The following is a 16,080-nucleotide window of genomic DNA, read 5'->3' on the forward strand; positions in this document are numbered from 1 at the left end:
CTGTATGAAAGCATGTTTATGGCTACTTTGATCTAATGACCATTTTGCAGAAGGTGATGAGGTGGGGGCTAAGGGGGAATACACTTGGACGGATGTGTTACAGCCCTGGAAACCCAGCAGTGGCCACTGGGCAGCTGCCATCCCAAAGAATAAAATAATATCCTTATAGGGCATGTATTGTGACTTGTACATTGACATAGTGAAATGGCAAGGGAAAACAATGTATTGTAGTCTATAGGTGGTCCCATTCAGTTGCATTGTAGGGCCATATTGCATTACTGAGCTGATTAGTGAGGCCATTGACTGTGGTATCAAGGATCAGGTTTGCTGCTTCTTGGTACTGCTGTGCAAATCCTTCTTTGTTTTAACCACCTTGATAAAACAATGGCAGTGTCTGGTGCAGAAACAATAAGAAAATAGTATGAGACTCAGGGGAGGTCCAGCATCACGGCTTTAGTGTGGCACATTTATTTTTCCAAATCTCTTTGAAAATGTTTCTTGCCCTTTCGGATTGTCTTTGTCATGGAACAATATTTGCAAGTACATATTTAAAATACAACTAGGGATTCATAGTAATTGGACAAGGGTTTTAGATTTAGCTAGCTACTTTCACTCCTGGTACAATAAAAATTTGAAAAGCCTTTGAAGTGAAGATAGGAAACTGGCTATGTGTGCATTCCAGTTTTGTTTTGTTCCTTTCCAAATTCATATATCTAGCAAATGGATCTTCTGCATGAGCAACTTAGCATTTGCTTCCTAAGACAATGAACAATAACTAACTTCATATCTGGTCTTGGTCAGACATTATTACAAATTATGAGAGCCAGACAGAAGTTTATTACCTTAGTGATGTTTTCTTTCACAGATTAGGTTCTGGAACATCCAGCTAGCTCGATATCGTAGATCTCATTCATCACAATTAGGCTGCTGCGCTGGCAAAGTTAAGTCCTGCTAACTTAATTGACACCCGGTGCGTGCCGGTGGTCTCGGGTGAGGACAACTCCAGGCCAGTCGAGAGCACCACTGCACATGCCTGTCACAGGGGGCACAAACAAGGACATTCGAGTTTGCTCTCTTAAGGATTTGCTGCTCTTGCTCCCCAGGTAAAATACAGGCAGTAGCAGGGTACTTTTTTCATCAAGCAAAGCAAATGGTAAGGATTAATTCAGATTTTCGCTGAGGCTGAAGTACCCTTTTAAGCTATCATCCTGAGTTAACCAAACAGTCTCCTACCTGGGGTACTTTTGCTAAGTGCTCGCCTTTGTATAGGATGAAGTGGAGTGTACAGATTGAGCTTAGTCTAGCACTTCACTTGACGACGTGCTTATCCTTACACATACCATTATGCTCACTGACTTTCGTCCTTCCTGACGTTGCAGTGTAAGCTTGAGAAGTCACACAATCTGTTTTTTGCTTCAGTCTCCTTGGTTGCAGGAAGAGAATGGCTCTTAAGAGTTGTTTTTTATTATTATTATTATTATTGTTATTAAGAGGAAGTTAAATTTACACATCTTTTGGGTGCTTTGCTGTGTCACAGCCAGACTGCTGACCCCCTGGAGGGACTGGATCTGTGATAACTGGGGCTAAATCTGTCTTGATTCATTTCTTTATCAGCACCATATTTTATGTGCTCCTTTGTGTTACATAGACCAAGCTTTGATCTGCATATAATCTGAAAGTGTGTTTTTTGTGCCAAGTGTTTTTATTGCAAAGCTAGTGCACTGGAATGCCTTTTAGAAGTTGGCACTTGGAAAAGTCTTTCTTTAGATTATTGTTTGCAAAATCAGTGTTTGTGGAAGAAGCACTAAGATTAGACAGATTTTTCTTCTCATTGTCAAGACATGCTTAAAGATTGCCATCTGAAAAGTCCCTTCAGGCTCGGAGGACACTCCAGAGGTTACATTTTCCTTTTCCGCTTCTGTTCTTGGTGGGTTTTTTTGAATGGAAAGTCTATAACGTATTGCTCAGCCCAAACTTCATGCGTGGCTTTAGGTCAGAAAGGTTCAGGGCTGGACCATTCCTTTAGGCTGTGTAGTACGTGGCACGTGTTCAGTCTCCTTCAGTGGAAGGATTCAGTTCTCACTCCATGGTAGTTGTATGTTCAGTTTATACTCTCTTATGATCAAAACTGATCATCTTGACTGGTGCCTGGAGATGCCTCCAGATACTGAAATCTTCATAACTGCGAGAGGTTTCTAGTGGATTTTGCTTTTCAGGTATTCACATGTGACATTTATTTTTGAAAGCTAAGTTGAAACGTTACTTTGTTCAAAGACTGCTTGCTGTGCTAGTAGAAATTCAGTATTTCGCTAATTTGCTAAGCTTAGACTGTACTGCTCTCTTCCTTTTCTAGATCAAACTAGATGAAATTTTCCACATGTTGTAGTAAATGTTTATATAACAGATTCTTGGTCTATCCAGTGTTTACCCACACCAACAACTACCGCATTTAAGCCAAATTACTGTGATCTGCCATACATTGTTTATTCTGCTGTGCCCTCCCCATGGCCATGTAACTGGAGTACTCATCACGGTAGGAAAGGACTGACAGATTCAAAATATGTTTCCTATTTGCCTTTTGTTTAGACACATAGTTTCTAAAGCTGTTTGTCTTGTGAGCACTATTTTTCCTCTTTGCCTCAGACACCCGCTTTTGTATTATATGGCCTAGGTGAACTGCTCCCCTCTTGCCTTTCTGAGCAATAGGAGCAAAATTCAAACTTTTTTTGTATTGTTGTGGTTTAATCCCAGCCAGTGACTAAGCCCCACACAGCCATTCGCTCACTCCCCTTCTGTGGGATGGGAAAGAGAATTAGAAGAGCAAAAGCAAGAAGACTCATGAGTCGAGATAAAGACAGTTGAATAGGTAAAGCAAAAGCCATGTACACAAGCAAAGAAAAACAAGGATTTCACTCACCACTTCCCATCGGGAGGCAGGTGTTCAGCCATCCCCAGGAAATCCAGGCTCCATCGCGTGTAACAGTGCCTTGAGAAGACAAATGCCATCACTCTGAATGTCCCCTACTTCCTCCTTCTTGCCTCAGATTTATATGCCGAGCCATATGGTCTGGAATATCCCTGGGGTCAGCTGTCCTGGCTGTGTCCCCTCCCAACTTCTTGTGCACCCCCAGCCTACTCTTGTGCACTACCCAGCCTACTGGTGGGGTGGGGTGAGAAGCAGAAAAGGCCTTGATGCTGTGTAAGCACTGCTCAGCAATAACTAAAACATCCCTGAATTATCAACACTTTCCAGCACAAATCCAAAACCTAGTCCCATACTAGCTACTATGACGAAAATTAACTCTATCCCAACCAAAACCAGCACATGTATTCATCTTTGGAAAATGGGCAAAAATAATAGGAAAGAAAAAGGGTAACGAAAAGCATCTGCCCAGTGGAGGCAGAGGAGACTGCAGCAGTAACACCACGATTTGCAGCTGCCTGTCACTAATTGAGAGATCAACAGCAGTGATAAATTTACAAGGTGTGTTGCAAAGCCTTATCAGGTTGGATTTAGCTGCCTCTGACAGCAACCTGTAAGTTTTGTCTCTTCATTTGCACTTTAACAGCACCCACAACGTCAGGGAAATGTTTTTATACTGCGCCAAGTGCTCAGGAACCACCAGGGAGGCAGGGAAAGACAGTGGGTGAATGTACTGACAGCGCTGGAGGAGCATTTGGCTTTTCGAGTGTTTGAGCTCTGTCACCACCCCTGGTCTCAGTCACCCTGTGCTGTGTCCGGTAGTAATTTGCAGGGAGTTTGGAGTTGTTGGTAACTTTAGCTCTGAAACACACCAAGCTGTCTCCTCTTTGCTATTTCACATTAAACTGACAGTTTTTGCAGCGGTTAGGGAAGGCTTTTGTTGCATTTCCCCCATCTGTTCGTCCCCTGTATATCTCTGTAGGCTGATGCCTTGCCACCCCATCTGTGACCCAAATACTAAGTTCCAGAAAACAACACAGGAAAGTTTGTGGTGCAAATATGATTTACTGATTCAGTAAATTCAGGAGGCTGAGGGGAGGCCTCATCGCCCTCTACAACTACCTGAAAGGAAGCTGCAGAGAGCTGGGGATGAGTCTCTTGAACCAAGGAACAAGCGATAGGACAAGAGGGAATGGCCTCAAGCTGCGCCAGGGCAGGGTCAGACTGGCTCTTAGGAAGTATTTCTTTGCAGAAGGGGTTGTTGGGCACTGGAATGGGCTGCCCAGGGCAGGGGGGGGAGTCCCCATCCCTGGAGGGGTTGAAGAGTCGGGTTGACATAGCGCTTAAGCATATGGTGTAGTTGGGAACTGTCAATGTTAGGTTAATGGTTGCACTAGATGATCTTCAAGGTCTTTTCCAACCTTGAGGGTTCTGTGATTCTCCATTTCACTGACATTTGAGATCATTGACTTTTCCCCCAAATTGTCTGTACGCAGTCCCATTGGAACACACTTGTCTCTAGGGGGAAAGGAAGTTGAAAGGTTCACAACTGCTTAACAGGTACCTGTGCATTATTAATGGGTACCAGGGAAAACTCCATGCCAGCAAGGGTTTTTTGGGGGTTTGAGTGGGGGTTTTTTAGCTGTCCACATACAGGGGACTGCTCTCCAACCTTGCCTGAAATTTCTAAAACTAGACAGGTCTGGGATTTGAATCTGCCACTGTAGAGAATTTAGGTGTTTCACTACTACTCCTTAAGTGTGTATTTGGATTGTGGGACATTCCTGATGGAGATGAGCAGCTCCAGACCACCTTTGCTAAGTGCATTTTAGTGAAAAAGCAGAGGAGCATTGCAGCGCAAACATAAGCAGTTAGAGAAATGCTTGTGTCCAGTTGTTGTCCCCGCGATCCCTGCAAATCTCAGCTAAAACAAACAGGAATTGTAAGGAAATGGCCATGAAGAACATTTGATGAAGTGCCATGGTATGCATGTCTTGAGCACCATTAAGGAACACAGCAGCCTCCTAGGTGTAGTGGAGGAGCTGGCCACACATCTGTACCACTCCAGAGTTTCTTGCAGCAATGAGATAGAATTCATCTCAGAACCGCTCACGTGTTTTACAATTCATTGTTTTCACTTAATGCATTGCAGTAAATAATGGTCAATGTACTATTGCACTTCTGGCTTGCCAAGCTTGATGTTAAGGCATTGCCAAACGTGTTGCTGAGCAATCACAACATCAGCTGGAGTACAGGGGACTCGCAGGTAGACAGCAGCATGGCTGAAACTGTAGTCCATAAAGTTATTTTATTATGAATCCATTAAGGATTTTGCAGTTTGGTGAGTAACTTTGATGTCTGGGGAGATTTAGGTGACATGCAAAATGTATTACTGCTTATTCAAATGTCATAGAAGTGAATAGGAATAGAAATGCAGAGGATGCTTGGGCCGCGTCTGTCACCCACGTCCCAGTATCAACAGCGTGGAAATTGTAACAGCAGAGCTGTCAGTTGATGTCACTGATTTGAAAACAGGCTCACCATTTAGTTATTCGAGGTGAAAGGCTGTGCAACTTAAATCCCTGTGAAACTTGTCCTGATGGATATAATATTGTATGGTACATGCTTCCTGCTTTCGGTGGGGCAGCTTTTATAGGAGGCTTTTGCAACTTGCAGGATATTTTTTGTTGTGGCTCTTAACTCTGTGCCCCAGGCTCCACTAAATAGACAACCTCATTAAAAGAGAAATAGCGATAGTAAAGCAGTGACTTTCTCATGCCATCTAACTCACATATTTGACATGATTGCTGGACCCTCCAAGTACTTAATTGATTGACTTAATTGATTTAGTGGCACTGGAGGCTACAGCATGGAAATAAAGGGGCAAGATGAGGATAAGGGGTGAAAAAATTTATGATAGGTGCCAAGCAGCCTGAGGGAAATTAGAAATGCTACAGATCTCAGAGGCAGCTAAATCAATTCAGTGTGATGTACAGGGAGCAACCTGAGGGAAGAGGAGAAGCATGGGATAGAATGGAGAAAAGGAGAGAAAATAATGGCTAGTGGGAGAGACCAGAGTAAACTTAACAGGAAGAGGAAAGACAGCAGCCTTGGTGGAGGTGGGTATTTTGGACTTCTTTAACACCAGGAAAAAAGTTTCTAGTGTATGAATAAAATACAATAATGACATCATGTTTAGTCTAAAAAGAAGGACTTGTGCGTCATGACATTGTCTTAGTTTACCTGGTTTGAGACTATCTGTGGTTCCACTTAAAATCCTTGACGTTTCTAATCTGTGCAATATTTAATTGTCTGTATTGAACCATAATACAAATTATGTCTTCTCTATAATTTGTTCTGTCATACTGCAGCCCTCCAAAACAATTTGATAACTCACTTATGAATTGGTAAATTGCTTGTAGCAGTGCTCAGCAAAGACACAGTAAAAACATCAAATAGTGTGTAATGGAATCCATCAGCATGGCCATACAGGGGTGTCATAAACATCCCTGAGTTATAAAATAATTCTTTTATGTGCTTCTGACCCACTAGAGATAGGATTAAGTTACAGTAAAACCTTGAAGATATTTTAAAAAAAAAAAAAAAAAAGCTGGGGAGAAAGAGAGGCAGATAAGCTTGTGAATATTAACTGTTGAGCACTGACCAGCAGTTCAGCTATAAGCAGTTTTGCATGGCTTTTGTTTCATTTCCTTTCAGGACTGTTCGTATCAAGTATCGGGGGGGGTGGCTACATGTGAGCAGTTACAAACTGAGAGATAAAGATGGCATTCCTATTTCTTGGTGTCACCTTATGGGACAGATTAATCTATGTGAATGCATCAGATGCAAATTAATCAAAACATCCAAAGAGCATATATTTGTAGATAGCCTCAATTTTAAGTCTCTGTTGGGTGGCTGGATGAGATGATGTTCCTTTTTGTGCTGTCCCTTCTGCTGTCCTTTAGTGCACATCTTGCTGCTGTGAAGGGCTACGCAGGGTACTGGGCAGGCTGCGTCCTTAAAACAAAGATTTACAGAAAGTATGTGATTCTGGTCTTGCATTTTATGGTAAATCTCTACTGACTGCACTAGGAGTCTCATTTCAGCTTTACAAAGCAAAGAATCAGGCACTCATTAAATAATATTTAGAATAGAGTATTGGAATTTGTAGAAAGGACACATTTGATGAACCAAGGGCTGTGAAAACACGAGTTCGAAGGAGTGTTTAAATCTACATTTGAGTACAGATGTGTGAGTGCAGCATTGCATTTCATGTGTATGTTCCAACTCAGTATCCCTCAAACAAATGAAAAACTCTCACTAAACACTCCATACAGTAAAATATGTAAAAGCATAACGTTGCAGTCACCTTTACTTAATTTGTACTTCTATTGATGCAGTATGTAAAATATCTTAACCATTAAAAATGTAATGATTTTCGAACGGTTAATGAGGGTTCCCAAATAAATTGGAGCGTCTCCATCTGCTGTCTTACATTTGTGGGTGATAGTTTTCCATGGTACAATGATCTTCAAATTTAATTCCATGAGGAAGGAATCTGATCACAGTTTAATTTCAGTGCAAAACGCTGTCTCGCAATCAATAAAGCAATGTCAAAGAACTTTGATTTAATAGGAGCCAGAGATAACGTTCCCTGTCATATGCAGAATAGAGAGATGGGAACATTTCATTTCATTGTAACATATAGCATGCAACTTGGTTTTCAGAAAAACCTAATAAATCAATATCCCTGTATTATCTAAGTAAGATTCCATCATTAATTTTAAACGCTTTACATGTTGGGAGAGTCGAAAGTGCACCTTCAGCTTAGCCATGTTCAGCCTGAAGTCAATGGCAACACTTCCATTTTCCCAAGAGCAAGCAATCTTGATCTTGGGAAATTAGGAGTCATTTACTGTGAAATGAAAATGAAGCATGTCTGGTCTTTTGTTTTATATGTAGTCATCCATCTCTTGTATGCTGCCTCTCCATTTAAATTGCAATCGGTGTTCTACAGAAGTCTCATCGCTTGTCACTTGCCCTGCACGCGCTGCTTCTACACATACACATCCTCTCCGGTTTTGAATTTTAAAATTTTTTTTAAAACTCTAAAAATAACTGGTTGTTTAGAGATTGCCTGGATACCATGCTGATTTTCAAAATGTGCTTTTCTCAAAACCAGCAGGAATCTGGACCTCAAAAGAATTCTTTGTGAGGCTTTGCGTGCTCTCAGAAATAGCATTATCCCTAGATGATATAAGAGCAGATCAATATATCAGAAGGTAGAAATTTAAGCTAACAGATGTTTTAGATAAACTTTCAAGGACATTATTTCAAGTAGAAATACTTCAGTATTATTTTGGTAATAAAACGCTTATTAAGCCAAAGTGCAAAAGATTCTGGCACTCCAAGACACTTCTAGGGGTCTCAGATTCACGTCCTGGCTCTGGGGAGAGTTTTCCTCATACATTTGATACAAAGTTGAATCCTTTTATTATTACAATTAACCAAAGTGGGATTTTAAGTAAAATGTGAACTGTTACATTTAGCATTGATTTCAAGTTGCATAATTACATTTTCATTAATTTTCTGGGAAAAATTAAATTTTTGGAGTTCTGCTACTGCTTTGAATGAAATATCGCTTCCTGGCTGATGCTGAGTGTTGCAGAGATAAAACAAGTCTGGTGCTTATTCTTAGAGAGATTGAGTATCTCAGCTCTACCTCTGCAGGCTCTGCGGATCAGTCTGTCCTCAGAGTCACCCCGTATGAAGCTACAGGTAGCTGCTGCTGCTGCTTCTTTTATATACCTGCAAATACTGATTCTGTACCTAGGATGCTGTGTGGGTAGTAACTAGGTAACCTGATATTTTCTGCTGAATTATATCTCGCCAAAAGATACTAAGAAAAATCTTCAACTGAAGCTTTTAGTCAAATTATTAAAGCAAGTCAAATTTGGCTACATTTTGAAAAGAGAATAGGCTTAAAGAGTTCAGATATTAATTGATTTTGATACTAGGATATGTTTGCTTATTTTATTTCCATAGGTGTATTGAGATCCAGGTAAAGCACCAGTTAAAGAGAAATTACACCACTTTTTAATGGAACGTTTTGATGGGTATTTCTTACTCTGTTTTTTTTTTAATAGCTACTACAGCACCACCATGCAGTTCATGAAATTTCATACATCGCAAAGGATATCACAGACCATCGAGCGTTTGGATATGTATGTGGAAAGGAGGGAAATCATAGATTTGTGGCAATAAAAACAGCCCAGGCAGTAAGTATCAAATCATTGTCATTTCCTACAGTGCAACTCAATAGAAAAGCTGTGTTCATAAGAAGCTGTTCAAGAGGGCAATGTTTTATTGTTTATGATTGTTCTAGACTTGTCACAAGTGTCTGCTTAGATGTTCTTAAATAGCAAATTAATGAAACGAGCTTAGGAAAAAGGGAATGTTTTTCACTGTTTCTGATTTTTCATGATGTATTTTTTTATAATTAGTTACTGTTTTCATTTCTAACTAAACTAGGCTGGATATAGATAAGTTTGGTTATATTCCTATACTGATTTAAAAATAAAGTGATGGATACCAAATAGCTACTTTGCGTATAGTCTACCATAATTCCATTGTATGAGAAACCACTAATAAATATGCCTTTATATTTGTATATGTCTTTTATATTCATAATGCTTTTTATATTCATAACTATCATTAATTTGCAAATATAGTTAGTTTGATAGAAATTAAACTGAGCCTGGATGCTAAGATAGAAATTAATTCTGTATGAAGTTCTCTCCAGTTGTGGGGATGCTAGAACTGCTCTATCAGCAGGATGGGTTAAGAGGTTTTCCCATATAGAAACTTCCCTTCCTGTTTTTGCTTCCATAGGCTGAACCTGTAATTCTGGACTTGCGAGACCTGTTTCAGCTCATCTATGAACTGAAACAAAGGGAAGAAATGGAAAAAAAGGCACAAAAGGACAAACAGTGTGAACAAGCGGTATACCAGGTACACGCATAAGCTTAGACTACTGCCAAGAAAAGTATGGTTTGAAGTATCCCCCAAAGTTGCTCCAAAGAGGCACTGAGCATCCTCAGCATTTCTTAACAGCAATGGGTTTGAACGGTGCTAGCTTCAAATGGACAAGTACGAACCTATCAGCCATCGTGAGCTCAGAAGTAGGATTAAACAGTGATGAAAGCTATCACTTGGGGTATGATGAACATGTTTAGCAACTGGAAATGATCTAGTCATTTCCTGTGTAGTGTTTCTTCTAATTCAGAAGGAGAACTTTAATGAAAGTCAGTGTGTTGTAAGTCAGGATTTTAACAGTGTCTAATACTTTAGGGAAGATTCAGTATACTTCTGAATGTGTGTATTTGAATCAAATCAAATAAGGTGCAGATTGTTAAACTCTGATGAAACTTGAATAAAGTTACTTTGTACAATAATGTGACTTTATCTGTATACTAAAGAAAGAAAACTATATACTTACCTGCCCATTTTGCTTATTTCTTTGCTGTCCTTTAATTTCTGAATACAGTTCTTTTATCTCTACTGTTTATGTTCTTTGCTTTTACTGCCTGTCCTCTTACTTTGCTGTAGACAATTTTGGAAGAAGATGTAGAAGATCCTGTATACCAGGTAATTTCTGAAGCTGTATGGCCTTGGAGTTTCAGAAATGACTAGATATATGTCATCTTCAAACACAGCCAAAACCTTTAACAACATGTTTTGAAATTTAGTGAGATAGGTCTTCTGAGAAACTTGTAGGATTTTTACAGAAAGTAGCATAGTTAGAGATTAAGCTGTAAGTAATAGCACAATGTGTCTTTATAGAATACAATATTTCTGTTGGAGTATAGACATATGAGATCAAATATGTTGTAAATATTTCCTAAAATGTGGCTTGTGAGTCCAGATATTAAGTTTCCAAATGAGAAGACGTCATAATTTTTGAACACAAAATCTAACTGAAAAGGGAGTTATTTTGAGAATAAGGAAGGTGACATCTTGTTCCGATAGTAATAAATTGACATTTAGTTTTTATCTTCTGTGGGGCCAGAATTTAATTCAGAGGGTGAATATTTGGAAAAAAACAACAGTGGAATTGATGTTATAACACAATCCCTTGTTGGCATTTGGGCTATGATTTAATAATAGTTCTGAAATTTAAGTCTTGTTTCATCCAAGCAAAATGTCTGGGAGCAAAGATGATTATCAGAAATATCTCGATATATTCATGTCCAATACCCTACTGAGTGTGAAGAAGAAAAAGATGTAATTTCATTCTCATGTTTTTATGCTGAAACAAAATATATGATAGTTTACTGTGGTTTTTTTTTTCATGGAGATTTTGTGTTCTTCCACTTAGGCATGTCAGTGGGAGGCACGCTGAAAGGAACTGATTCAACCATTAGTGAATATTGAACAGTGCCTAAGGTGCAGCAAGAAAGATGATAAGAATTAGGATGCCCTAAATTACTATTCAGCTTTTATAATGTCAGGAGTTTTACTTTGTGTTCTTCACAATAAAGCGAGAACCTGAAAATGAATTGTTGTGACAGCCTTTTGCCATGTGGCCTGTTACATGAGCACCAGCCTATTCTCCCAGTTTGGATTTAGCTTTTTTATTCATAGATCATAAATACATGTGGAAATAATTGCCATTATGTAAAAGAGGCAAAATTCACGTTGACTTCAGAAAATTAATATTGGGCCACAGGCAGTCTCCCTAGTGAGAAAGAATTAGGAAGTTGCTCTAATGATCATTAAGAGGAGATTTAGGTCTATTCATTGCTGGTTTATGAAATATGAAACAACCTTACTCTGCGCTTTCCAGCAAACCAGTTGTCCTGCTGCCAGCCTGTACTTTGAACTTGTTTCTTTAATGCCTGCCTGTGTTTTTATGTGGAATTCCAAATCGCCTTTTTCCCTTCTGTTTCATCTTTGACTTTTCCTCTCTGGCGGCTGGTGTAATAGTACATTGTGTTTGAGGCTGGACACGAGCCAATCCGTGAGCCTGAAACGGAAGAAAACATTTATCAGGTATAAAATCGCTAACTTCGGTGTTTTCATTGCAACAATTGCAAGTATTTAGTGAAGTACATTTCATATATAGTTCACTTTTATTAGTTTTCATTCATCACAAAAATGTCTGGCATTTCATTCTGGTGACACAACATGAATAATCTGCCCAGTCTCAGTGTGATTTTTATGTTGTTTGTCATTTCTGCTTCTGCAAATTTTATTAACTTTGTCAACTTATGAAGGGTCTTAAACTTCTAAGGATGCCATATAAGGTGATAAATAGTGGATTTTCTTTTTTTATGTTAATTTTTTGGAAATTTTTACACCTATTCTGAGAAACGAATACTGAAATCTCATGGAGGGCAGACCATCCAAGCAATTCCTAGAAAGACATTTTGATGCTCTTCTTTCTGGCTAACCAAGGAAATAACTTAGCAAAACCTAAGAGCTCTGAATGAATATCCCCCAGACTGGGGAAAATATTTTCAGAGTGCGTATGTTATGTTAGAGCCCAAGCTTGCATTCTTCACACTGACAAAAAATTGCATTGAAAGCAATATAACATAATCTTTTGTCGTCCAATTTATCCTCAAGGGATCAGTACCGGGTTTATTAAAATATAATGTAATTCATTTTGTATCACATACTAGAGGCCAGATCTCAAGCTGGACAGAAATCTCTGTATGCTGTAAGAAAATCGTGATTTGAGGAGATCATTTAGTATGGAGGGGAAGGAGATTCAAGCAGTGATTAAGTATTTCATCTAGCTGTACTAGAGGTTGACCTCCTAATAGGAGAAACTTTTTTAAGGTAGACAGAAGCAAGGATAGAACAAAAAAAAGGAAGGGTATTGTTTTAAGTAATGAGAAAAGGTAGGAAGATAAGAAAAAAAGAAAAGAAAAGTTAGAGTAGCTCTAAGCCAAAATAGAAAGAAGCTAAGCGGGAAGGGGAGATGCAAGTTAAACATTAGAAAATAACCATCTTATAGACCCCATCACAGGGTCATTAAGCTGAGATTCATTTAACCTGTCTCTCGATTTCCTGGCACCCCTGCCGCGCACACTAGAATATGCATCTTTCTGCATCTCTACACCAAGACATGAAAAGCTCTCAAGGTGAGAGTATGCCTAAGGTTGAAAATTTTCTACCACATTAGTGTTGAAAGTTTGACTATTTGTTTATTTAGTTTGTTTTAACAAACTAAGTTTGTTAAAAAATTACTACTCTAGTTGTCAGTTCTATGCTAGAAACAAAAATCCCATGAGAACTGATTTCAGACAGAAAAATTCTGATTGTTGTTCATCGAAGTGTGGAACTTTTACTGACATTTTAGAGAAGTACCGGTAGACACAAGCAAAATGTGATCATCGCTACTGATATTTGGAGATCTTAGAGCAAACTTTGGTGGGTAGGGAAGAAGTAGGAACTGTGTTCTGAGGACTGGCCTAAAGAACAGGAGGACTCTTTGGACAGTTTCTTTTTCTGGAAATAGAAATAAAAGATGATAAGCAGATAGTGAGGTCTTGCCTCATCTTGAGGTACTGCTGTTATTGTCCTGTAAGACACCAGAGAGTTGCTCAAGGCTTCATTTGAGTATCTGGATGTGATGAAGTGTTTCCTTCCACAGTGATGCACAGAAAATACCTGTGAGTAGTATACCATACTCTCAGTATATTCAGTCTAGCATTGTTCTTCTCTGTATTTGCTACAGGCAGTACCTGGAACACAGCAGATGCTGACATTAGGATTCTAGGAGTCTTTCCTGTTATCCATTTTAATTGACAGATGCTGAAGTATTGCTACCGAAGACTTGCCCAGAGCCATGAGCTTCTAGTTCCCATGAACTTCGTGAGCTTTTGGCTTGCCTTAAATGGTGAGCTTTTGGCTTGCCTTAGCTCAGATCTTATGCTCAGATCACTGGCAAAATTGTTTCTCTTACAAGATCTTGATGATCTCAGAACCATCCAGGCTACTATTAAAAATGAAATTAGAAAAGGTCCTCTTTTTTTGTTTGTTTGGTTTGGTTTTTTAAGTTTGATTCAAATTGATGCCAGCTTCTATTATTTGCTAAAAAGCCTTCCCCGTACTTTGGTAAACATGCATCTGCTTACTAACCTCATGCATCCTTGCTTCAGCCTTTCCAAATCTTTCTTCTGGTGCTGCTCTGGTTTTTCAACCAAGATCTGGTACGCAAAGAATTTACTTCTTCCTTGGTGGAAAAGATTCCTACCCAGTGAGTAACTGAAGATGGAATATATGTGCTGAAAGTGACAATTTCTATTTCTTTTTAGCGTAGTAGAGGTCACAATATTCTTCTTAAGCATTCTTTCTTTGTCTGTCACCCTTCTTTGATACATTACCCCAAGACTCTTTGTGGCTGTCTCCTCTTTACCCCAAAGACTCTCTGTGGCTGTCTTCCCTTTTAATATTGTCTATGTAAGTTGCTCTAATGTGTGTGTTAGGCAAGGACTTGATCACTGAGCATGTACGGATCCTCTCACCTAGTGTCAGATTTCTTAATAGCATCTGTTTTCCTGCCTGTTGTTTAGTGAAGTGGGGATGGGATTTTGTTAGGTGGTTTTGTGTTGTGGATGTTGCAGCACTGGTCTCTAGGGAGAGGCAGGTTCTGCTCCGTGAGGAGTTGACAATCTGAGATGGGGGTTTCTGAGTTGTCATGCTTGTATTGCTTGGAAGATGCAAGTACATCAAAATCGTTCTCAGCCTGTCACAGAGACAGAGCTGTCAGCAGCAATAGCACTGATACCTCTTTGCTGATAATGCTAATCAGAAAAAAAGAAAAGAAAAAAAAAAAAACAAACCCAAAAAAACCCAGGAGAAAGCCCTTACAGACCCCCAGTCTAAATAGCAATGCAAAAAAGCATAGATAAGATAAGACAAGACAAGAAGACAGACAGTATTGAGTTGGGAGAGAAAAATGTCTTTTAGAAAAGTTTCTCTGTCTTGATATTAGAAGTATATGTAAGTATAAGCTGGACTAAAAAAAGGGGGGATCCATAGTGCAGGGAAATGCTCATTCCACAATAGGCTGTGGATAGGAGTGTGGAAATTGGGATGACTTCATGGAAAACTTGGAAGGTGGAAGAGGAGAATGACTGAAGGGGTAACTTTTCAGAGAGAAAAGAAAAATGCATCCTGATGAGAGTTTATAAATAGTTTATCTTAGCACATTTGTCCTCTTTTTATGAAGACTAAGCTTTCCAGTGACTTACTAAATAGACTATTCTTGGTTTCTGCTCTTACACTGTCACTTAAAGCTCTCTCTCTTTACAGACTGTTATTTCCATGAAATTGAATTGTTCCAGTGTTACCAGTTTCACATATCTAATGTGATAGGTGGTTTTAGTGGAAGTGGTGAATACTTTGAGAAAACAGAGGCAAGCAAGTCCTTCCCAGGATAGGAATACAAGAGATCTTTTAAAAATCTCTTTCAGTTTCTGTGAGGGTTCTGTGTTCATGCTCTTGACAAACTTCTGCAATGTGCACCAAGTTAAAGATACATGTTTTCCCATGAAGACTTCGGGTTTAAACGTGGGCAAGAGAATGTTTGAACAGTAGAGATACTTTTTGATATATTATACAGAATAAGAAATGATAGCACATCTCAATGAATAAGTAACATTCCTTCAGCTTCCCCTAAACCAGTCCTACTCTAATATCAGAACCCTTAAGATATTTATTGTCTTGGAAAACAAAATGGTAATAATTTTGTCATATCGGTAATATTATTTCTCCTGTTGATCTGTGAGGTTTCATTAATGTCTGAAATGTAGCCTTCTTATGCTGAATGCCCTTGTTCTGTGGAAAAGTAGCACTGATTTACTTAGAGCATTCGTGCCAGTTCAAAGCATGGTTTTACTGTTCTTTTTGCTTGTGTCATTTACAATAGACATTCAGTGCTTCTGGGAAGGAAAAGAAATATAATCACAAATTATGAATATGTAAACCAGCAGTCCTTGGGCAAGCAAAGCCTAGTTTTACAAAGTAGCTGAATTTACATGAGCAGGTTATAAATGCCCATGGTATAAATCATGACTGTTGACTCAACTAAAGAGTCGCCCCAAGTTTTTTAAGTGCGTCATCCGCTGTCCGTGTGAGGCTGTTGA

The 16,080-nt window shown here is 39.1% G+C and overlaps 1 protein-coding gene across 12 annotated transcripts in view; it reads left to right on the forward strand.

Annotated features, from left to right (window-relative positions):
• The window catches only part of DAB1 (DAB adaptor protein 1), a 474,343-nt gene that overhangs the window by 423,231 nt on the left and 35,032 nt on the right, over positions 1-16,080 (forward strand). For 10 of the 12 annotated variants that reach the window (XM_074875937.1, XM_074875936.1, XM_074875945.1 and 7 more), the window contains 4 exons: positions 9,070-9,201; positions 9,815-9,934; positions 10,532-10,570; positions 11,909-11,974. In XM_074875937.1, coding sequence (XP_074732038.1) covers positions 9,070-9,201; positions 9,815-9,934; positions 10,532-10,570; positions 11,909-11,974 — 357 coding nt within the window. The remainder of the gene's footprint in view (positions 1-9,069; positions 9,202-9,814; positions 9,935-10,531; positions 10,571-11,908; positions 11,975-16,080) is intronic. The other 2 variants (XM_074875947.1, XM_074875948.1) reach the window with 1 other exon arrangement.

Source organism: Strix uralensis, chromosome 8 (assembly GCF_047716275.1).
Source record: "Strix uralensis isolate ZFMK-TIS-50842 chromosome 8, bStrUra1, whole genome shotgun sequence".
NCBI lineage: Eukaryota > Metazoa > Chordata > Aves > Strigiformes > Strigidae > Strix > Strix uralensis.